Here is a 22,902-nt window from a genome sequence, read left to right as displayed (position 1 = left end):
AGAGATGGGGTTTCACCTTTTTGGGCAGGCTGGTCTCAAACTCCTAACCTCAGGTGATCCGCCCGCCTCAGTCTCTCAAACTGTTGAGATTACAGGCGTGAGCCACCGTGCCAGGCCAGAAGTTTTATTTCCAAACCCCACGAAGGCATTACAAATAACAGAGATAGAAACCCAAATTAAGCTCTGAAACAACTGGAGACAGGCCTGCCTAGGTGATCAGGAGCATCCAGGCAGCAGGGATGGGAAGCAGGAGAGATGCATTCCAGATAAGGACCTCACCCCAGAGCCTTAGTCTGTATATACGTGTGACTATTCAGGGGCTGGAAGTTGAGAACCAGAAACCCACCAATCCTAATGTTGTCCTGGGTGGGAGGCAGAGAAGGCAGCAGCACGTGAGGTCAAGGACATTACCAAGTCTGACCCTGGCATTTGTCACCTGCTCTGATCCCCAACAGTCCATAAATAAGTTATCCAGCACATCTCAGGGATGGAGGCAGGGGAGCAAGCCAACTAGCCATAGCCTCTGGAAGGGGCAGGCCAGCCTGGCACTGGGGCAGAGCTACAGCAGAATGCAGTCTGACTCGTGCTTCGGCCTCTGCCGACGCTCCCCAGCTGGGCGTCCAGATGTGGCTCCTCTCCCCTGTATCGAATTTAACAATCGGTCACTGAACTTCCTTGGAAGCGCACAAGAAGAGATTCTAGAAGGAGGGGTGTCAGGATTGGGACAGGGAGTAGGGAGAGGAAGATAGGAAGGGACTCCAGGGGAGAGGGACAGGCAGGGGAAGGGCCCTGAGAGAAGAAACCTTGAAGAGACCAGTGCAGGAATAATAGGTGTTCTGGACCCGGCAAAGCATGAGGTGGAAACCGGGAGTGTGGGCGCCCGGGCAGCAGCCCACCTGCGGTGACAGGGCCCGTGTCCGCGTCCACACTGGCTGCACTGCCTGCTGCTGTTGATACTCCTCTTGCTGAAGCTGCTGGGCCAGCTCCAAGTCGGTGAGCCCCAGCGCGCCTTGTGGCTGCTGCTGCTGCAGGGACAGAGCAACCAGGTAGTCCTGGGGAGAACAAGAGTTGTACAGTGGGCTGAGGCCCAGAGCTGTGGCTATTCAGGCGAGGTTTCCAAATCAGTTTTTCCGCATCCCTCAAATTCTCTAGCTCTTTCTCCCTACGGAGCAGCACACACAGCCAAATGCATTATCTGTGGTGCCAGAGAATACACACCAAGTGAGGAGACGATCTGAGGTAACCCAGAGAAAGAGGCATGGATTCACATGGCCTCTAGCGGTTAAAATGTATGTGGCAAAAAGCTCCCTGAGGCACATGTGCTCTCTGCACTTTTCTTAAGTGCCCTACACACCTGGTCTACCTGCAGCTGCTTTTCTGGGGAGCCACTCCCACCTTCTGCTCCAGGCCCCTTGCCCAGGGAATGACTCAGGTGAAAGTCGGAGTCACAAAAGCAGCTGTCTCCATCCACATTGTGCAGGCTCTCCCATACGACTTGCTCCTCGTGTAGAAAGCCCTGGTCAGTGACCAGTAGGTATAAGTGACTCTACAAAGAAAAGAACAGAGCTCACTGGGGGGACAGGTGATACAGAGGCAGTTCACTGCCAGAAATCTCGGTATGAGCATGTGGACCTTTTTTTTTTTTTTTTTTTTGAGACAGAGTCTCACTCTATCACCCAGGCTGGAGTGCAGTGGTGTGATCTCCGCTCACTGCAAGCTCTGCCTCCCGGGTTCACGCCATTCTCCTGTCTCAGCCTCCCGAGTAGCTGGGACTACAGGCACCCACTACCATGCCTGGCTAATTTTTTGTATTTTTTTAGTAGAGATGGGGTTTTACCATGTTAGGGAGGATGGTCTCGACCTCCTGACCTCGTGATCCGCCCTCCTCGGCCTCCCAAAGTGCTGGGATTACAGGCATGAGCCACCGCACCCAGCCCCTCAGCATGTGGACTTTTTATAAATATGTGTGGCCTTGGGGGGAAGAAAGGGATGTCTGAGTGTATGTCCAGTTGGGTGTGAGCACGGTGGTCATTCTGGCCAAGCATGGCATGCAGTCGTTGGGGCTGAGATGCCACACAAGACTCTGCTCCCCCCATTTTCTGTTGTTCTCTGGGCTTGCCTGATGGCTCTTAGGATAAATCCTTTGAGAACCAGAGACCCCTCCCTCTGCTGCTCAAATCCTAGAGAACTTTGGCAGTTTCTAACTTTTGAAGACCAGCATTGTTCAAAAATTCCACTGCCCCCTCCTAGGGGAGGATCGGACTTTCCTGTACCATCGACGGCAGGCTTATCCCTTATGGCTTGCTCTGGCCAGAAGATGTGAGCAGAAATGACATGTGTCATTTCCAAACAGAAGCTCTAAGCATGAATGCACAGTGCCCCCCTCTCTGTGTTCCCGCATATATTCCAGATAAAGGATCTTTTGTCAGCTGGGTCCCAGAGTGAAAATGGTATGGGACAGAACCATAGCCAGTTCACAGTGGACATGCACCAGGAGCGGGAAATGAACCTTTGTTGTGGTAAACCACAGGGATTTGACGGGTCACATGCTACCACGGCTTAATCTAGCTGATCCCAGCTGGACCCATGAGAAAAAGACACCAGGAAATGACAGCACCGCATCCCGCCGCCCTCAAACCCGCATTACCTTATGCTTAGTCATGGTGCTAAAGTGGTTGTTTCGGAAAAAGACGCTAAGTTCATCCTCCTTAGCAGCTGCTGTCAGCTCACACAGTCCGTGGTAGGTCAGCTGGGCCGCGGTGGTCTCCAGGAACTGCTCTGCAATCAGGCCTGCCAGAGGGGACAAGTTGAGGGAAACTTGGCTTGAATTCAAGGTCCACAACAGGAAGGACCATCCAGAGAGCCCCTGTCAAAAGCCCCGGGGGTCAGTCCCACCTTCTGACGTCCCTTTCTTGAAACCTGGCTGTATTCATTCACTTAACAAATACTTACAGAGCAGCTACCTCATGCCAGGCACTGGGGATACCCCAATGAACTAAACAGAAATTCCCCAAGCTCCTTCTTGTGAAGCTTATACCTAGTGGGATGTGGTGGGAGATGACACACAATAAAAAAATAAGCCTAAGTAGCCATCATTCCCTCCACATACTATTCATGAGAAGGAATGTCACCTTCCGTCACGAGGTTGGTGTCACTGGAGTGTTTGCAGGTGATGATCTTCTCCACCAGCTGGTTGTAACTCAGTTTCCCAACTGCACGCACAGCCTCAGGACTCTGCTTGAGTAGTATACCAAAAAAATTGGGATTTTTTTTTTTAAGGAAGGAAATGAACAAAGCTCACAAGGTCTACAACCCTATGATGAACGGTTCCTAAACACTGGTTTTTTTTCGTCTCTCAAAAAAAAAAAAAAAAAAAAAAATTTCAGGAACCATTCATCATAGGATTGCTATGTTGCTCAGACTGGCCCCGAACTCCTCCCAAGTAGCTGGGAATACAGGCATGTGCCACCAAACCCATCTGGTTCCTGAATTTTTGATGTCTAAAGAACTGACCTATTTGCATGTAGTTTGCTTGTATTTGCATGTTATCCCCCAAATTGGTTAAAATTCAAGGACTTCTGTACTGGGTCCAGTCTCCAAACCCTATTTCCCTCCCAAGCCATTCTAACCCCTAACTCCCTAACCTCTACCCCACAAAAATTTGCCTCTCTCATGTCAGCTTAAGCTGGATAAGGTCCCAGTGGGCCCTCCCACCCTCACCTGTGGATCAACAAGCCAGCCATGGTACAGAGGTATGCCTAGTAGGTCAAAGACACTGCATTCAGGTGTATACTCAAAATCAGAGACGCCTGTGAATCGCACATTGACATCCAGACCTGTGGCCAGTTTAGGCAGCACTGTTATTGCATCATCCACATTCTGGGGGTAGAAAAAAGATGATGGACATTCTAGCCTTTTCTCCCACACTCCACTTCCACCTCCAGAAATTAAAAATTAACCTTGTTGCTTTTCTTTCGCGATTCTCTTACAAGCCACTCCATTTCTCCCTTGCCTCAACCCTTCTCTATGAACACTGTTTTTCTTTTAGAGTTTAAGTCTCATTCTTTCATCCAGGCTGGAGTGCAGTGGTGTGATCCTAGCTCACTACAGCCTCAAACTCTTGGTTTCAAGTGACCCTCCCACCTCAGCCTCCTGAGTAGCTGGGACTACGGGCACGCACCGCCATACCTGGCTAATTCTTGAAAAAAATTTTTTTTTTTGTAGAGACAGGGGTATTATTATGTTGCCCAGGCTGGCCTCGAACTCCTGGCCTCAAGTGATCCTCACGCTTTGGCCTCTCAAAGTGCTGGGATTACAGGTGTGAGCACTCGGCCAATGAACATATTTTCTAGGACAAAGATAAACTCTCCTTTGACTCCTGCAGAATAAAATCATGGTTCAAGGAAACCTCTGAAGAACAACAAAAGCTTCTCTTAGTATTTCAAGATGTCCCCTTACAAACCTGCAAACCCCTATGCCTGCAGGCCTTCTGCCTTACCTGCTGAAAATTCAGCTGAAGTCCCTCTGACTTCTCCTGGGGCTTGATGGACAGGAGGCAGTTTCCTACAAGACAGGACCTCTTAGCTTACCCCACCAATTGCCTCAAAAGCTACGTTTCCTCGGGTAATGTCACAGAACACAGATTTTCAGAGCTGGAAAAGACTTAGAGTCTAATCCGGACTCTTCGTTTCTCAAAGGAAGCAACAGGCTCATAAAGGTGAAGGGCCCACCCAGGGTCAGATAACAAAGCTAAGGGCAGAATTGGTGTTACAACCCAGGACTCCTGACACCTTTGCTTTTCATTATCCAGCCTTGCAGAGAAGCCCCATAGACCCTTACCCTCCCTGCCATACCAGAACCCCCAAATGGAGATCCCTGAATAGTCTGGATTTCTGGCTGAATGGATAGCTCTGGAACCCTTTGGGTAATTCCTCTTCAAGGCCCAGTCACTCACCAAGATGGGCCATGAGCTCATCCGATGTGATCACTTCCTTCTGCAGGGGGAGCTTCACCTGGAGGCAGAAGGGGTGATCACGTGTGTGCTTTCCCCCAAAGAGCACTAAAGGAAGAACCCATGGAGTAGGAGCTCCAGTAGTAGGGTGGGGTAGGAAAAAAGGCTTGCAACTGGCACAAGGGAATGAATGTGAAATCTTGCAAGGCATGTGCATTTGCTAGGGAGTAGGAGATACAGGGGTAGGACAGATCTTCCTCTTTTTCTTTTTTTCTTTGTTTTTAGGAACATCTTATCTCATTTGCTCAAGTTGGAGAAATATGGAGAATAATCTGAAAAGTTTTGACTGGTTTGAGAATATCAGGATGATCAAGGAAGTAGGTCAGGGAAGAGTACTCCCTGATATTTTTTGCACCCCTAACTGGGTGTTCTCTTACCTTCCACTGAAGAAAGAGGATATTCATGATGGCAAGGAGAGGGCAAGGGCCATTACTGCTCTGGGTGATGATAGGTGTCCGTTCTCCTTTCCAAGGGATCCACTTGACACAGTAGAAATCTGGCTCAGGCTGTCGGGTCCTGGGGGACTGAGGAAGCTCCTGGGGCATGGAGCATGCCCTCATTGTCTCTACTTCAGGCAGTGTCCCAAGGGTTGGCCCCAGTGGAGCTGAGCTAGCTTCAGGCAGAGGGGACTCAAGGTTGTCCCCACACTGGCCACGCAGCAAAGCTTGGCCCCGTTTTCCAGCCTCCCCATCAGCATCTCTTGCATCTGCGTTCTGAGGGTGCTCATGTGGGCCTGCCAGAAGCTCATGGTTTTCAGGGATGGCTGCTTCTGCAGTCCTGGCCTTACCAGGGGTCGGATCCTCAGGCTGATGGTGTTCCATAGTCAAAAGGGACTCAGCTGAGGGGCACTGAAGGTGTTTACTGACCTCAGGGACTTGCCTAAGCCAGGCTTGGGATGCAAAAGAGGGACCTGTTCAATAAGAAGAAAATCAGTGGGCTGGAAAGCAAACTAACCCAGATAAGTCTTGGAAAAGGAATGTAGTGTAGAAGGCTGGTTAGTGTTTGTGCAGTCACTCCTGGCTAGGGGCAGTATATGTGTAAACAGAAGGGTCCTGTGCTAAGCTCTTTCCACCTCTAACTTGCTGTGACCAGATGAGACCAAGAGGGCACAGGGCGGAAGGAAGACTGGTGGGATTGAAGACATGGGTGGAGTCAGCTTCCCTGAAACAGATCGTGACAGGGAAGGAAGAAAAGACAGAGAGAAAGGGAGAGCACAAAGGAGAAAGAAGGAAAAGAGGTGGAGAAAGAAATGTTAAATCTACGCTAATGGTTATTAATATGATGATCTTTAGCTTACTCTAATAGGCATCACATCAGTAACCGCCTCATAGCCATATTCCCTCACAGGGATAATTCCTCTGCCCTACCCCACACCCTGCCCCTTCACACAACATACTAAGCATACACAGGCTGCTTGTATTTTTAGGGATACCTTCTCTCTGCCTCACCCAAGGATAAAAAGATTAACAGTCACATAGTGCTTGGGGTGAAGAATGGAGGAGGCACAGAGTCAGTGTCATGCCCCTAAAGGCGAAATGCTGGTGAGGAAGGGGAAGTCTTCCTCCTCAAAGGGCTCTTCCGAACCATACGCAATACGAGACCACAGTATAAAGGCCTTGGGAGGGGTTTCCTGTAAGCTGGGAGGGGAAATGTAGGTAGGGGGGTGACTGGAATCAGAGACTGGTTTTAATAAGTGACTTCAGATTAGGGGCACAAAAAGCACTCCCCACAAGTTCTTCCAGTAAGCTTCTCTTTAAAAAAAAAATTAATAAAGATATTCAAATTTATTTTAATTAAATTGAGACAGGGTCTTGCTTTGTTGCCCAGGCTGGTCTCAACTCCTGGGGCCCCAAGTAATCCGCCCTCCTCAGCCTGTCAAAGGACTGGGATTATAGGCATGAGCCACGGTGCCTGGACCCAGTAAGCATCTCTTGACAGCTAGAGTTGAGACAGCAACTTTTCCTCAGTTCATTTTTTTTTTCTTCCAGAAACTGCCTAAACCCAGAGATACTCTCTTGCCTGCTATTTCTATGAAATATGAAAATGCTGATTATTAATTTACTTAACAATACTCCCTCTACATTCACCTACCTGAAGTTTTATGTCTATTCCCATCCAAGTGGTTTTATTTATTTATCTTTATTTTTTTGAGACGGAGTTTTGCTCTTGTTGCCCAGGCTGGAGTGCAGTGGAGCAATCTCAGCTCACCGCAACCTCTGCCTCCTGGGTGCAAGTGATTCTCCTGCCTCAGCCTCCCGAGTAGCTGGGATTACAGGCATGCACCACCATGTCCGGCTAATTTTGTATTTTTTAGTAGAGACGGGTTTTCTCCATGTTCGTCAGGTTGGTCTCAAACTTCCGACCTCAGGTGATCCTCCCACCTCGGCCTCCCAAAGTGCTGGGATTACAGGCATGAGCCACCGCACCCAATCCTATCCAGGTCGTTTTAGATGTGAACACTGGACCTGTTTAACCTGCTCTCTATCAGCACTAGAGGCACACTGAGGCAAGTACAGATAGACATTTAACTAATGCTGTAGGTATAAATAATAAAAAACCACAAATCCTGCCCTTTGGAAAACATCTCCCTTTAATCTCCTTGCTCCCCTCCCACTCTTTATCAAGGAGAGAAACAGGGAGAAATTAAACTAGTTAGGGACCAGGCACGGTGGCTCACACCTGTAATCCCAGCATTTTGGGAGGCTGAGGCGGGCAAATTACTTGAGATCAGGAGATTGAGACCATCCTGGCCAACATGGCGAAACCCTCTCTGTATTGAAAATACAAAAATTAGCCAGGTGTGTTGGCGCATGCCTGTGTCCCAGCTGCTCAGGAGGCTTAGATGGGAGAATTGCTTGAACCCAGGAGGCGGAGGTTGCAGTGAGCTGAGATTGTGACACTGCACTACAGCCTGGACGACAGAGCGAAACTCCATCTCAAAAATAAAATAAAACAAAACAAAATAAATTAAACTAGTTAGAAATCTTGTCTTTTCCCCATCCTCCTCCCAACCTGAGACTGCTTCCTTCTTGTAAACCTACATGAATTTGGGGCTAGGAGAGGGCCTGGGAGATGAGGTTGAGGAACATTAAAGTTACTGAAATAGAATAAGCCTAGTCACTCAAATTGATTATCCTCTTGATTCACGTATGTTTATGCTAGCTGCATATCATTTACTTGTTGTTAATTTAGAATCAGAGTAGCAAAAACTGCCTGCAGGCCTTACACTTTTTTCCTCTCTCTATCTCTCCTTTTCTTCTCCCCTTAAATGACACTTAGGGTGAACCTCAAAGCAGATGCCAGAGCCTGGAAAAGTAAAAAAGCTTGAAGAAAAGCAGCCCTCGGCTGGGCACAGTGGCTCACACCTGTATCCCAGCACTTTGGGAGGCCAAGGCGGGTGGATCACCTGAGGTCAGGAGTTCAAGACCAGCCTGGCTAACATGGTGAAACCCCGTCTCCACTAAAACTACAAAAATTAGCCAGGCGTGGTGGCGGGTGCCTGTAATCCCAGCTACTCAGGAGGCTGAGACAGGAGAATTGCTTGAACCCCGGAGGTGGAGATGGCAGTAAGCCAACATTGTGCCACTGCACTCCAGCCTGCGTGACAAGAGTTAGACTCTGTCTCAGAAAAAAAAAAAAAAGAAAAAAGAAAAGCAGGCTTCAGTTTTTATATTTTCTGTCCAATGCCAGAAATGATCAATGATGAAGTGGGGTTGGGCAGCTAGCTGGCTGGAGAGGTGAGCCAAAGGAACCCAGGAACACCTGAGGGAGTGGGGTCTCAGAGGAACCGGGCAGAGCTAAATGGGCTAAGTCTTAAGAGGCAGGGGCAGGAAATGTAATGGAAGGTTTCTACTCTACGAGGTCCAATCCTGCTGGGGAGGGCGTGGAGTATCTCAGAGTAGGAAAGAATGAGAGAGAGGATAGTCAGACAAATCAAAGTTTCATTCTCCTCCTCCTCTTTCTCAGCTCCTCAAGTCCTACACTTCTTCTCCAGCTGGAATTATGGTGGTGGGTGAGGGAATTAAAATAACCCTGGCTCCTCCCTAATCAATGGCAGTACAGAGTCAAAAGTTGGAAGAAGCATGTAAAACAGGTATGTAACTTCAAGAAGACACTCTTCCTCTCCGTAGGAACAATTCCCTTACTGTCCCACACCAATCTCTTTCTCAGTCTGACCTACGTCTTCATGCAATCAATAGTTTAGATTTTCATCTCAGAATATGTCAACCATGGCCACAGTGCCCTGTCTACTTGCTCATAAGGAGAGGGGGAGGGTTTCGTGCTTTCATTAAAAGGAGGAGGACCAAGCAGCATCCCCTTTACATATCTCTCCTGACTTAGCTCCTCTAAGCAATCCAGACTTGTAGACCAAAGGTGGAAGGACAGCAGGTGTCAGCTCCCCAGAGCTGGAGAGGAAATGGAGAGGGGTGGGAGAAGAAGTGAAGAAGATTATTAAAATAAAGTTTTTACCTTAAAGAAGTGGGTGCTGTTCCAAGATTGAGAAGGAGGGTTCAGCTGTGGCAATGCGATGGGGAAGATAGGTGCAATGAGGGGGTCTGCCAGTGCCAGCTGCCTTCCAGCTGTCAACGCCTGAGCTTATACAGGTTTACACAGCTTTGCGAGCGACGGTACAGGCTTGGTTGTGGCCACTTCCGGACTCACGCCCAGTACTGGGGGCACTGGAGAGGGTGAAGGCAGGCAGGGGCGGAGCCCAGGTGCTCCAGGTCACTCAGAGAGTCTTCAGGATTCCTGAGTCGCCGAGTCTAGGGCATGCGCTCCAGGCCCTGACTACAAGCTGGTTTTCAAAGGAAGTTTGTGGTTTTTCTTTTCTTCTCTCTCTCTCTTTTTTGTTCTCATCGGGACGAAGAAAAATTAGGCAAGGACAAGCTCCCTGGAGGAGGAGGGGCCTGCCCAGCGCTGGTGGATTTCCATCAGGGCTTTCTGACCCGGTCAGCAGCTTTGTGATCAGCAGAGAGGGAGCAAGAAACAGGAGAGAAAAACAACAGACCCTTTCTCTTCCCTCCGCCTGCCTCTGGAAGGGACGGAGCGCTTGTGCCTCTCTGGTGAGAATAGGGAAGAGCAAGTGCCCTTGCTGAGTGGGGAGGAGCAGGGCTGGACAGAAGCAGCTTGTTGGATCTGGGCTGTCTCTCTGGGTATGGCAGTCCTTTGCTCTCGATCCACAGAAGCAGGACCAAAGAGCACGATATTTGCATATATTACTCAGTTAATGTTAAAAACAAACAAACAAACCCAGCTCTTTTCCCTCTGGATCCCTCCATAGAGGTCCTTTCCAAGTCCTTGCTGTATCATTTTTAAGTCTAGAAATGAAACTGGTTGGGTTGTGCACCTGGTAGAGTGCAGAGGGTGTGGAAGAAGCCCCAGGCTCTGGGCGCGATGGCTGACGCCTGTAATCCCAGCACTTTGGGAAGCTGAGGCGGGCAAATCACGAGGTCAAGAGATTAAGACCAACCTGGCCAACATAGTGAAACCCCATCTCTACTAAAAATACAAAAATTAGCAGGGCGTGGTGGCACGCACCTGTAGCCCCAGCTACTCGGGAGGCTGAGGCAGGAGAATCACTTGAACCCGGGAGGCAGAGGTTGCAGTGAGCCAACATCCTGCCACTGCACTCCAGCCTGATGACAGAGCAAGACTCCGTCTGAAGAAGAAGAGGAAGAAGAAAAAACTGGCAGAGCAGGCAGGCGATCCAATACCCCTGTGCTCTGGATCGTGGTTCCACCACAGGCCTCTCCATCAGTCACCTCCTCTCGATTTACAGCTGGGGAAGCAGGAAAAGCTGGTGTGAGGCTGATGGTAGGAAATAAAGCGATAGATAAATAAATGAGAGAATTTTTGATGATGAGTGTCCATTTATTTACAGTACTTGCACTACCCTGCGGCTGCAAAGTGGCAGTTAAGGGAGGCTGGAACCTAACTCTACATTCTGAAGGGTTCCCTAAAACTCTATGTACAGGGCCGCCACAGGATGAAACTTCAAGCAACTCTAAAGGCTGAAAGAGCAGTTGGAACAATTAGGGTGGCAGAGAGCAAAAAGTCAAGGTTACAACCGTCCAAGAAAGGAAGGAGAAGATATTTGCGGAGGCTGTAGGAAAAAAACAGGCTACAGAGTTGCAAAGGGAGAAGCAGCAGGAGTTGGCAGGATACTGTAGGTGTTAGGTAAACAAGAGGGGTCAAAGATTATTCTAATGTTCTCCTAACATGAACAACCACAAAACTGGTTGAGATTGAATCAGTTTGGTAAAAGGCAGAATTTCGGGAAAGAAGATCTGTTTTGCCAAGTGTCATTTAAAATGTCAACCGGATGCTCGGTGTGATATATGGAAAGATGTTATACTTAGCCTGATCTGAGAGGGAAAGTTCAGATGCCACAATAATGGGTTACTGTGACACATACACATTTGTTTACCAAACAACGGATCCCTCAGAAAACGCTCCTTCCCTCGGTAGCTAGGGACATTGCGGAGCCGCAGGACTACGTTTCCCACGTCGCCCCACGCCACACCCACTTGGCCTCTCCGGAAAGACGTCCCAGGAGCCTCTGGGCGTAGAGCCCCGCCTCCGCCGCTGGGGGAGGGGCGACGCCAAGCTCGGGAGCACCCGGTTACGCACTTCCTCCCGGGGTCGGAGGCCGATTCGCCGTGTGGCGGGTTCGAGTCCCGCCTCCTGACTCTGGCCTCTAGCCCCTGAGTCCCGGGCGGGGTGCATTCGCCGGGGAAACCTCTCCTCGACCACGGGCACCTCTCCTCGACCAGGGGCGACGGCGTACTTTGGGCTTCATCATGGAGGACTACCTGCAGGATTGTCGAGCTGCTCTACAGGTAACCGATCCCTGTATGTGACTGTAAGGAATGGAGCACGGGGTCCAGGAAGGACGAAGACGTGGGATCTGGGGAGCCTCGACGGTCCGTGTGGAGGGAACACTGAGTTGTGGGGAGGGGGGTTGGGGCCTGATCAGGTTTGGGGCATGAGGAGCGAGGAGCGAGAAGCCAGCTTAGGAGCGTGAGAATGCTGCTTCCTTAGTCTCCCGGTTTTTGGCTCCCCGCCTTTGGGGTCCGCCCGAGAGCTGGGAGAAGTCTTGGGTCTGAATCCTGCATTTGAGCCTCTGCTTGCTGTCATCTCGGTCAGTTCCGTCAAAAGGACCAGGACTGTGCGACCGCCAGCCGAGCCCCGCGAGGTGTGTTTATTCTTTTCTCCCCGCCCCTCTTTGAGTTCTCCGCTCCCAAGGCCTCGCTTGGCCCACTGGCCTCCAGGTGAACCTCGCGGGTGTGGAGGGAACCGGTGCTCACGGCTTTATTTCCTCTGAATGGTGGTTTCTGTCTGGCGGGCTGAACTCATTTCTAAGTTAGAAGTAGTCACGGTATTTTACTTTAAGTCAGTGTTTTTAAACCAAACATACATAATCCATCAGGCATATTTGTTGACCCACAACCAGCATTCCTTTGCCTCCAGGTTTCTCCTTTGGCCTTAACGCACACACATTACATAAAAATTCTCCACTTGGAAGGGATAAGCACAAAGTGTGTTTAGAATCAAAACCATAAATATGACTACTGAATGCTTTGTGGCTTATTTTTGGTGCTCTCTGAGCCAGTTGGACTCACCCAGCCATGCTGAGCCGTCATGAGGCATTAGGCTGTTATCCCCAGTTAGCAGCAAAAAGCTAACCAGAGACAGACTCCAGGAGGTCACCCGGCCCCTCTACTTTGAGTTATATTGCCCTGAAGAAACCTAGACAGATGGCTTGCTGAGCTTTCCTTTTTAGATATCGGAAACTCAACAAATTCCCCTGGGGGACAGATTCTGTTCTTTAACAAATCCTGAAAGTCACTTAATTCCTGCTGCAGACTCAGCTGCTGGAATAAATGAATTGTCTTCATATTGAATTGGGGAGAAGGTCCATTTTAACACCAATTACATAGACATTTTCCTTGTGAAAAACAAATTTGGGGAGTTATTTCAATGCATAAGGCCATTTGGAACCAATCCCTTTTTGTTACGTCTGATTCCACCACAGGACTAATGTAGAGTTTTGGGGGCACCATTCTAAGTGCTAAACAGTTGGATTCCCCCCCCCCCAGTAACCCAAATGACTGGTCTCTTCCACCATGTGGTAAAGTGCCCTTGGACCTGAAACCTCACTAAATAGTATTTCTTTGCATGCATCTATTCTCCAACATATATCCTCCAGAGCCTTCCCCCACCCCCAGGTTAGCAATATATTCTCTATTTTTATTTTTTATTTGTTTATTTATTTTGAGCCAGGGTCTCACTCTGTTGCCCTGGCTGGAGTGCAATGGTGTGATCACCTCCCCGGCTCAAGTGATCCTCCCCCCGGCTCAAGTGATCCTCCCACCTCAGCCTCCCGAAAAAGCTGCGACTATAGGCAGTGCCACCATGCAGGGCTAATTTTTTGTATTTTTGTAGAGACAGGGTCTCGCCATGCTGCCCAGTCTGGTCTCGAACTCCTGGACTCAAACAATCCCTCTGGCTTGGCTTCCCAAAGTGCTGGAATTATAGGTGTGAGCCACTGTACCCAGCCCTAATAGTATATTCTCTACAGCAATATGAAGCTGGAAAAATACTTGATTTTTCCAATATTGCTGGAATCCTGACCTTTCTCTACCTGCATTCATCCCCCAAGGAGCAAGATCTAGCTCTTCTTTCAAACTTGTGAACTTGTGAAAGTTGAGATTGTGTCTTAGAGCTTTCATCATCACATAGCCTCTCCAGGGCCTGGAGAAATGAGAAAATTAGACTCTAGGAAGGTTAACAGGTGAACTGATGGCAAGACATACTGGTAGATGCCAACAATTTAGATTGCTTTAATTTTTTTTTTTTTTTTTGAGATGAACTCTCACTGTCGCCCAGGCTGGAGTACAGTGGTGCAATCTTGGCTCACTGCAACCTCCACTTCCTGAATTCAAGCGATTCTTCTGCCTCAGCCTCCTGAGTAGCTGGGATTACAAGCTTGCGCTACCATGCCTGGATAATTTTTGTATTTTTAGTAGAGACAGGGTTTCACCATGTTGGCCAGGCTGGTCTCGAATTCCTGACCTCAAGTGATCTGCCTGCCTTGGTCTCCCAAAGTGCTGGGATTACAGGCATGAGCCACCACATCCAGCCTAGATTGCTTTAAATTATAGAAGTAGTAAATGTGTACTTTATGAATAAATTTAAATACCAAAGGGATATGGAATGAAAAAGATAAAGATCATTTTTCTTCTCTCCTCTCCATCCAGTTCTCCAGAGGACACCCTGTTAAGTTTCTTGTGTAAAGAGAGAGAGATGATTTAGACAGATACATTCTTAAGTTTGAATGTTCCTGTTAAACTACAGTTTAATTATAACTTTCAGAAAATCATGAATGCTCTTCTTTGCACAGAATAAAGACAGCTGGTAATCCAGCCAAGTCTCCCGTTGCTACTGTATTTTTAGTATTTGATACCAGAGAAGTTTTCTACAGCCTCTGCCACAGAGACAATAGGATGTTCCATTAAAAAAAAATCTTATTTAACCAAATGTCCTATTTATGGTGACTCATCTTTCACTTCTAGGGGGGAGAAATCTTTGCTTCAGGCTGGGGCTGCATTGCATTTTAGGTGTTCATCCTGGAGCCTTTGGACAATGTACTGTGTGCAGTTCTCAGGCATGAGGCAGGAATCAGAAGCTGGCTCTCCTTAGAAATTTGTAGTCCTGGCCGGGCGTGGTGGCTCAAGCCTGTAATCCCAGCACTTTGGGAGGCCTAGATGGGCGGATCACAAGGTCAGGAGATCGAGACCGTCCTGGCTAACACGGTGAAACCCCATCTCTACTAAAGAATAATAAAAAAAAAAACCAGCTGGGTGAGGTGGCGGGCATCTGTAGTCCCAGCTACTCGGGAGGCTGAGGCAGGAGAATGGTGTGAACCCGGGAGGTGGAGCTTGCAGTGAGCCGAGATCCTGCCACTGCACTCCAGCCTGGGTGACAGAGCGAGACTCCGTCTCAAAAAAAAAAAAAAAGAAATTTGTAGTCCTGGCATCAGTATTGTTCCTATTTTCTCTGCTGAGAGGGTTTGTCTCTCTCTGGCTTTCTGTCTCGTTTATTTTTCTCCCCCATTAACTATTCTGAAGAGTAGTTATCATACCATATTCAGCTTTAGAAGGGAAGTGGTTTACTTTGCCAGGCCTAGAACCCCCTCCCTGCCCCCTCCTCTTGAGGCCACAAAGAACATTTCAGGATAAGAGAGTCTTTTCAACTAGTGAGTGTTTATTCATTTATTTATTTTCATTTAATATTTTTTTTTTTTGAGACGAAGTCTCACTCTGTCGCCGGGCTGGAGTGCAGTTGCATGAAGCTCTCTGCAACCTCCGCCTCCCAGGTTCAAGTGATTTTCCTGCCTCAGCCCCCCGAGTAGCTGGGACTACAGGCATGTGCCACCATGCCCAACTAATTTTTGTATTTTTAGTAGAAACGGGGTTTCAGGCCGGGCGCGGTGGCTCACGCCTGTAATCCCAGCACTTTGGGAGGCCGAGGCGGGCGGATCACAAGGTCAGGAGATCGAGACCACGGTGAAACCCCGTCTCTACTAAAAATACAAAAAATTAGCCGGGCGCGGTTGTGGGCGCCTGTAGTCCCAGCTACTCGGGAGGCTGAGGCAGGAGAATGGCGTGAACCCGGGAGGCGGAGCTTGCAGTGAGCTGAGATCCGGCCACTGCACTCCAGCCTGGGCGACAGAGCGAGACTCCGTCTTAAAAAAAAAAAAAAAAAGAAACGGGGTTTCACCATGTTGGCCAGGACGGTCTCAATCTCTTGACTTCATGGTCTGCCTGCCTCATCCTCCCAAAGTGCTGGGATTACAGGCGTGAGCCACCGCGCCTGGCCAACTAGTAGGTCTTTAAAAAAAAAAAAAGAAAGGAAAAGAAAGTTTGTATTTATTTACTTGTGGCCCTCAGATGGTATTTCTTCCATTGGCAGCTTAGATTTCCTCATGCTGCTAAGTATAGCTGTATTTTCCCTGAACTCTTTCTCTGATGGTCAGAAAACAGGTTGTTTAGCTTGTGCTTTCAGCTGGTGGAGGATGGGCTTGGAATTAAGGGTTACACATGTTTTTTCCTAAATAAAGAAGAGAATGATGTCTTATAAGTTGGGCAGCCCCACACCCGGTTTGCCCAGGGCAGTCTTGGTTTTCCCCTGTGTAATCATTAATAGCACCCCTTTTCATTCTCATAAGTGTACCAGTTTGAACAATAAAGTATATAGTCACCCATCACATAAGCCATGTTAAGGATCAGGGATACATGACCATGAAAAGATAGGGAGCTCCTTAAGATAGAAGTTAAGGTCTGTCTCAGAGCCACAAGTGCTAGAAGCTGGAGGTTTAGAGGAAGAGGATTGCTCTGGACTGGGTGTTCAGGAAGGCTTCACAGAGAAAGACATTAGGTAGACTTGAACAATGGGGAGAAGTAAAGAAAGAAGATGGGAAGGATCACATTTTACTATTTATAGCATAGGCACTTATGGTAGTATCTCATTTAATCCTCCTAACAACGTCATGAAATTGGTTACGATATTATTCTCATTTTTTGTTTGTTTTTTTGAGATGGAGTCTCACACTGTTACCCAGTCTAGAGTGCAATGGTGTGATCTTAGCTCACTGCAGCCTCCACTTCCCGGGTTCAAGCAATTCTCCCTGCCTCAGCCTCTGGAGTAGCTGAGATTACAGGCACCTGCCACCACGTCCGGCTAATTTTTGTGTGTTTTAGTTTCACCATGTTTGCCAGGCTGGTCTCGAACCCCTGACCTGAGGTGATCCGCCCACCTCAACCTCCCAAAGTGCTGGGATTATAGGTGTGAACCACGACACCTGGCCTATTCTCATTTTTATATGAGGAAAATGAGGCTTCGAGGGTCCAAAGTCCTGCAACAAGTAAGAAGCAGAGCTGGGATTCAACCCCAAAGTCTGTGATCTTTTCAATTAGTAGTTCTGCATTCAAACAGAGAACGAATAGTGCAAAGGGCAGAGCTGGGAATGTGCACATCATGGTTTGCGGGTGGTGAATAGTCCAGTCAGGCCGGGGTGACAGTGGGTGTTGACAGGGGAGAGGAATGCTGCTGCCTCCCTTGGTCACCCCAGTTCCAAGATTTGCTGCAAGTCCCAAAGTATTCCTTTTGTATTCATTCCTTCTGGTTGCTGTCTGGGTTTGGCTGAGTGCAAGGGGTTCATTGTTCACCTTCCTCTGGAGATAGTTTCTCCTGACTTCAGAGCCATGCCGTTATATTTGGTCCCTACTTTGTGCTTTTCTGCTTAGCGTTCTCTTCATGGTGAGGATCTAAATAAGCCTGATTCAGCCGCTGCTTGCAGTGAAGCAACACTGATGTAAATGAGTGTGGAAAGGTTCTCCAGCATCTCTTTGGACCCAGCAGTAGATCTCTCCTGCTTGCTCTGCCTTTTCTCCGCTGCTCTTATGTTTTTCCTCCAGAGTCACGGCCATATGCCTCATGTTTATATAGTTTCCTCTCTAGAGAACACTCGCTCCCCCTAACTGCTTCAGTGAGCAAGTTATTTCTGCAGACTCTTATCTCAAGTGCTTTCCTGTCACTTTGGTCCATAGCCATCTGGGCAGTTCTTGGTCTCCAGGAAACAGAGGTCTCTGGTATCAGGAGGAGGAATTACAAGTCAGAGAAGTTACTATGGGACCTGGGGTATTGGGTAGAATTCTCTTATTGCTTTGGAAAAAAGTAAAGCCCCTACCCCAGTGCTGTTCAGTGTGAATGGGCCTTTGCTTCCACACTCTTGAAGTAGACTTAGAGAAACAGGCATGGGGAGGACCTCAGGGGAAACTTCCTTAGGGGCCCTTTGGGCGGAACCCGGACAGATAACCTCTGTCTTCTGTATTTCTCTCCAGGGATGGGAGTAGGAGATGGGGAAGAGGGTGGTTTAAAAACAAAAACCTATCTTGTAACTGGAGGGGGCAATTGATAACCACCAGAAGTCTTCTCAATTTGCCCTTTCTGAGCTGTGGCTTTCCAGTGGGGGAAGAGAAGGAGTGATAGCCTGTGTAGGGAAGATGATTCTAGGTTTCCCTAGATTCCCTTTTTTTCCTAAAGTTACATTAGTTGATAACTGTTCTTTGCTATGTGTTACTCCTCTGAACCTTCCCACTTTGCTAAACTCTTGTGTCTAGCAAATCTTCCCTGACCGACGAAGTCAGAGTATATGGCTTTTCACCTTCTTGTAACCCAGTAGTTCTCAACTGGGGGCAGTTTTGCTCCCCAGGGAACATTCAGCAAGTCTGGAGACATTTTTGTTTGTCATGACTTAGGGTGCTACTGGCATCCATGTGGGTAGAGGCTAGGGATCCTGCCAAATATCCTATAATGCACAGGACAGCCTCCACAAAAAAAAGAATTATCCGGCTGGGCGTGGTGGCTCATGCCTGTAATTCAATCATTTTGGGAGGTCGAGGTGGCTGTGTCACTTGAGCCCAGGAGTTCGAGACCAGCATGGGCAACATGGTAAAACCCCATCTCTACAAAAAATGCAAAAATGCTCATGCTTGTAATCCCAACACTTGGGGAAGATGAGGTGGGCGGATCACCTGAGTTCAAGACCAGCCTGGCCAACATGGTGAAACCCTGTCTCTACTAAAAAATACAAAAATTAGGCCGGGCGCGGTGGCTCAAGCCTGTAATCCCAGCACTTTGGGAGGCTGAGACGGGTGGATCACGAGGTCAGGAGATCGAGACCATCCTGGCTGACACGGTGAAACCCCGTCTCTACTAAAAAAATACAAAAAATTAGCCGGGCGACGTGGCAGGCGCCTGTAGTCCCAGCTACTCGGGAGGCTGAGGCAGGAGAATGGCGTGAACCCGGGAGGCGGAGCTTGCAGTGAGCTGAGATCCGGCCACTGCACTCCAGCCTGGGCGGCAGAGCCAGACTCCGTCTCAAAAAAAAATAAAAAATAAAAAATAAAAAATAAAAATACAAAAATTAACTGGATGTGGTGGCACATGCCTGTAGTCTACTACAGCTACTTGGGAGGCTGAAAGGGGAGAATCACTTGAACCCAGGAGGCAGAGGTTGCAGTGAGCCCAGATTGCGCCACTGCACTCCAGCCTGGGCGACAGAGTGAGACTCCATCTCAAAGGAAAAAAAAAAAAAAAAAAGGGCTGGGTGCGGTGGCTCACACCTGTAATCCCAACACTTTGGGAGTCTGAGGCGGGTGGATCACGAAGTCAGGAGTTCAAGACCAGCCTGACCAACATGGTGAAACCCCGTCTCTACTAAAAATACAAAAATTAGCCAAGCATGGTAGCACGTGCCTATAATCCCAGCTACTCAGGAGGCTGAGGCAGGAGAATCTCTTAAACCCAGGAGGTGGAGGTTACAGTGAGCCAAGATCACGCCACTGTACTACAGTCTGTGTGACAGAATGAGACTCTGTCTCAAAAAAAAAAAAAAATTAGTGGGGCATGGTGGCGGGTGCCTGTAGTCCCAGCTACTCAGGAGGCTGAGGTGGGAGGATCACCTGAGTCTGGGAGGTGGAGTCTGCAGTGAGCCATGGTTGTGCCATGCACTCCAGCCTGGGTTACAGAGTGAGACCCTGTCTCGAAAAGTAAAAGTTACAAAAATGAAAAAGAAGTATCTAGTCCAAAATACCAGTCATGCTGAAGTTGAGAAACCCTGCTATATTTAGTGTGTCTCATTTTGTCTGTTTCATCCCATCTTCTCTCAAAACCAGGCTGAGATAGAAGTTCAAAAGTAAACTGATGGGCTGGGCACGGTGGCTCACACCAACACTTTGGGAGGCCAAGGTGGGCGGATCACTGAAGGTCAGGAGTTCAAGACCAGCCTGGCCAACATGGCAAAACCCCATCTCTACCAAAAATACAAAAATTAGCCGGGCATCATGGCGCATGCCTATATTCCCAGCTACTCAGGAGGCTGGTGCAGGAGAATCACTTGAACCCAGGAGGTAGAGGTTGCCGTGAGCCAAGATAGCACCACTGCCCTCCAGCCTGGGCAACAAAGTAAGACCCTGTCTCAAAAAAAAAAGTAAGCTGGTAAAAGAAGTATTGTGCCCTATGCTGAGCCATAGGCTTTCTGGTCTCATTCCACCCAGCAGAAAGCTTATACCTGGAATGAAATGACATAAGTACCTGCCTCATCGGGTTAAGGATTAAATGATTGATTAATGCATGAAAAAATATGAGAATAATGCCTGGCACATTCAATAAATGCTTAAAAACAAAACAAAACCCAAGACCCTGTCACCCTGATTTTGGGCACTCTAGTTTTAGTATGTTTTATTTTATTTATTTATTTGAGACGGAGTTTCGCTCTTGTTGCCCAGGCTGGAGTACAAAAGGCACGATCTTGGCTCACTGCAACCTCCGTCTCCCGGGTTGAAGCAATTCTCCTGAGTAGCTAGGATTACAGGCGCATACCACCACCCCGGCTAATTTTTGTATTTTTAGTAGAGATGGGGTTTCATCATATTGGGCAGGCGGGTCTCAAACTCCTAACCTCAGATGATCCGCCCACCTCGGCCTCTCAAAGTGCTGGGATTAGGCCGGGCGCGGTGGCTCACGCCTGTAATCCTAGCACTTTGGGAGGCCGAGGCGGGCGGATCACAAGGTCAGGAGATCGAGACCACGGTGAAACCCCGTCTCTACTAAAAATACAAAAAATTAGCCAGGCGCGGTTGTGGGCGCCTGTAGTCCCAGCTACTCGGGAGGCTGAGGCAGGAGAATGGCGTGAACCCGGGAGGCGGAGCTTGCAGTGAGCCGAGATCGCGCCACTGCACTCCAGCCTGGGCGACAGAGCGAGACTCCGTCTCAAAAAAAAAAAAAAAAAAAGTGCTGGGATTACAGGGGCCAGCCACCACGCCCGGCCTTGGACTAGATCTTACTTTTAACCTTTATTCTCAAAGCCTCTTCACCTGTTCTCATGATTTAGAAGTGTAAGCATCTGGCCGGGCGCGCTGGCTCACACCTGTAATCCCAACACTTTGGGAGGCTGAGGCGGGCAGATCACCTGAGGTCGGGAGTTGGAGACCAGCCTGACCAACATGGAGAAATCCCGTCTCTACTAAAAATACAAAATTAGCTGGGTGTGGTAGCGCATTCCTGTAATCCCAACTACTCGTGAGGCTGAGGCACAAGAACCTGGGAGGCAGAGGTTGCAGTGAGCCGAGATCGCACCATTGAGCTTCAGCCTGGGCAATGAGCAAAACTCTGTCTCAAAAAAGAAGTGTAAGCATTCTTTTCCCTATTATGAAAGTGGGAAGAAATAGTCAACCAGGGTTGATATGCCCAAGAGCATGCCTTGAATATATCAGCTACCCCAAATCCCCTTTTTTGACTATTTGAGTGCCCAAAGAAGATAAGAAATCAGAAGTTTATTTACTGCTTTGTAAGTTAACATTCAAGGAGATAGGAGGAAAGAACACTTTTCTACAAACTGGATATATGTAGAATGCTATAAGCTTAGCTGAAACACTTATGCCATCTATGGGATGAGGACCTACCTCCTCTGTGAAGATCAATGAGAAGAAGTGTGTGAAGCCCTATATGAGTATAAGGTAAATGGAGAGGCCAGGCACAGTGGCTCATACCTGTTATCCCAGCACTTTGGGAGGCCGAGGCGGGTGGATCTCTTGAGCCCAGGAATTTGAGACCAGTCTGTGCAACATGGCAAAATCCCATCTCTACAAAAAATACAAAAAATTAGCCGGGCATGGTGGCGCTTTCCTGTAGTTCCAGCTATGCAGGAGGATCGATTGAGTCTAGCAGGAGGTTGAGGCTGCAGTGAGCTGTGATCACGCTACTGCATTCTAGCCTGGGCGACAGAGTGAGACCTGTCTCAAAAATATATATAGATGTTTAAAAAAAAAAAAAAGGTAAGTGGAAATGGATAGAGATACTTTTGTTAGTTTCCCATTTTCCTTCTTCTCCAGGAGTCCCGACCTCTACATGTTGTGCTGGGAAATGAAGCCTGTGATTTGGACTCTGTGGTGTCTGCTCTCGCCCTGGCTTTTTACCTAGCAAAGGTGGGTAAAACAAAGTAGTACCTAGAATCTGAGTCCCTTAGAATGAAAAGATCTGGATTCAAGACGCAGCTCTGCCACTTACCAGCATTTAGCATTGGGTAAATTTAAATCCCTTAAGTTTGCTGAGTCTCATGCCACCATCTATAAAATCTAAAATGATATTTTGCAGTGTTGCTGTGAGAAAAAAAGTGAGTAAATGTATTTTGGGGGATTTGTAAACCATAAAGCGATATTCAAACAGTTTATTACTGAGTTCCTTATAGGTATCAGTGATCTAGTGTGTATTCCTCTGCCCAGGTTAGTTCTTGAGGACTATTCCCTCTCTGCAGCATTGCATCTAGAACTAGGTCTTTACCATGAGTTACCTTGTTGACCTTCATGTTATCGCTAAGGAGGGAGGGCAAAAGTCATCCTTTCATTTTTATAGACTGGGTACTTGTGGCTTTGAGAAAGGTGGTAACTTACCTAAGTCTGTCTCTTTTGGTCCCAATAGTCTTGTTACTTTTTCCTGTCATTGTAAAACATTGTGATGCCTTCTTTTCACTTTCCTATCTAGACAACTGAGGCCGAGGAAGTCTTTGTGCCAGTTTTAAATATAAAACGTTCTGAGCTACCTCTGCGAGGTGACATTGTCTTCTTTCTTCAGAAGGTTCATATTCCAGAGAGTATCTTGATTTTTCGGGATGAGATTGACCTCCATGCATTACACCAGGCTGGCCAACTCACCCTCATCCTTGTCGACCATCATATCTTACCCAAGTAAGCACAAGGAAATTAAATTGCTACCTATCATGTACCATGCTGGGCTCTGATGAGTGAGATATAAAGAGAGGAAGAAAG

General features: G+C 48.1%; 2 protein-coding genes across 10 annotated transcripts in view; one reads left to right on the top strand and one right to left on the bottom strand.

Annotated features, from left to right (window-relative positions):
* Window positions 1–108: 108 nt before the first annotated feature.
* Window positions 109–10,790, bottom strand: MINDY1 (MINDY lysine 48 deubiquitinase 1). 8 transcript variants are annotated; one of them, XM_011769241.2, is made up of 10 exons: window positions 9,482–10,790; window positions 5,389–6,172; window positions 4,955–5,012; window positions 4,499–4,563; window positions 3,721–3,879; window positions 3,132–3,234; window positions 2,648–2,790; window positions 1,355–1,546; window positions 897–1,052; window positions 109–640 (listed from the first exon to the last, which is right to left on the bottom strand). In XM_011769241.2, the coding sequence occupies exons 2-10, from the start codon at window positions 5,830–5,832 to the stop codon at window positions 560–562; spliced, it is 1,401 nt and encodes a 466-aa protein (XP_011767543.2). In that variant the 5' UTR covers window positions 5,833–6,172; window positions 9,482–10,790; the 3' UTR covers window positions 109–559. The 8 variants fall into 8 exon arrangements, with proteins under 8 accessions (XP_011767543.2, XP_070941806.1, XP_011767542.2 ...); XM_071085705.1 differs by having other exon boundaries at window positions 3,132–3,237; window positions 9,482–10,445; XM_011769240.2 differs by having other exon boundaries at window positions 5,389–5,921; window positions 9,482–10,435.
* Window positions 10,791–11,586: 796 nt separating this feature from the next.
* The window catches only part of LOC105497825 (prune exopolyphosphatase 1), a 31,461-nt gene continuing 20,145 nt past the window's right edge, over window positions 11,587–22,902 (top strand). The window contains exons 1-3 of one of the 2 annotated variants that reach the window (XM_071085792.1): window positions 11,587–11,850; window positions 21,970–22,062; window positions 22,619–22,821. In XM_071085792.1, the coding sequence (XP_070941893.1) occupies window positions 22,746–22,821 (76 nt within the window). In that variant the 5' untranslated portion in view covers window positions 11,587–11,850; window positions 21,970–22,062; window positions 22,619–22,745. The remainder of the gene's footprint in view (window positions 11,851–21,969; window positions 22,063–22,618; window positions 22,822–22,902) is intronic. The other variant, XM_011769233.2, reaches the window with a different exon arrangement.

Source organism: Macaca nemestrina, chromosome 1, assembly GCF_043159975.1.
Source record: "Macaca nemestrina isolate mMacNem1 chromosome 1, mMacNem.hap1, whole genome shotgun sequence".
In the NCBI taxonomy this organism is placed as follows: domain Eukaryota; kingdom Metazoa; phylum Chordata; class Mammalia; order Primates; family Cercopithecidae; genus Macaca; species Macaca nemestrina.
The sequence above is the reverse complement of the archived record's forward strand: the minus strand, read 5'-3'. Positions and strand labels throughout refer to the sequence as shown.

Coding starts and splice junctions, on each gene's coding strand:
- MINDY1 (XM_011769237.2), bottom strand. CDS start 5,832: ATGGAACACCATCAGCCTGAGGATCCGACCCCTGGTAAGGCCAGGACT. Junction 4,564..4,954: donor TGAGCTCATGGCCCATCTTG/GTGAGTGACTGG, acceptor CCTGTCTTGTAG/GAAACTGCCTCCTGTCCATC. Junction 1,053..1,395: donor CAAGGGGCCTGGAGCAGAAG/GTGGGAGTGGCT, acceptor TGTTCTCCCCAG/GACTACCTGGTTGCTCTGTC.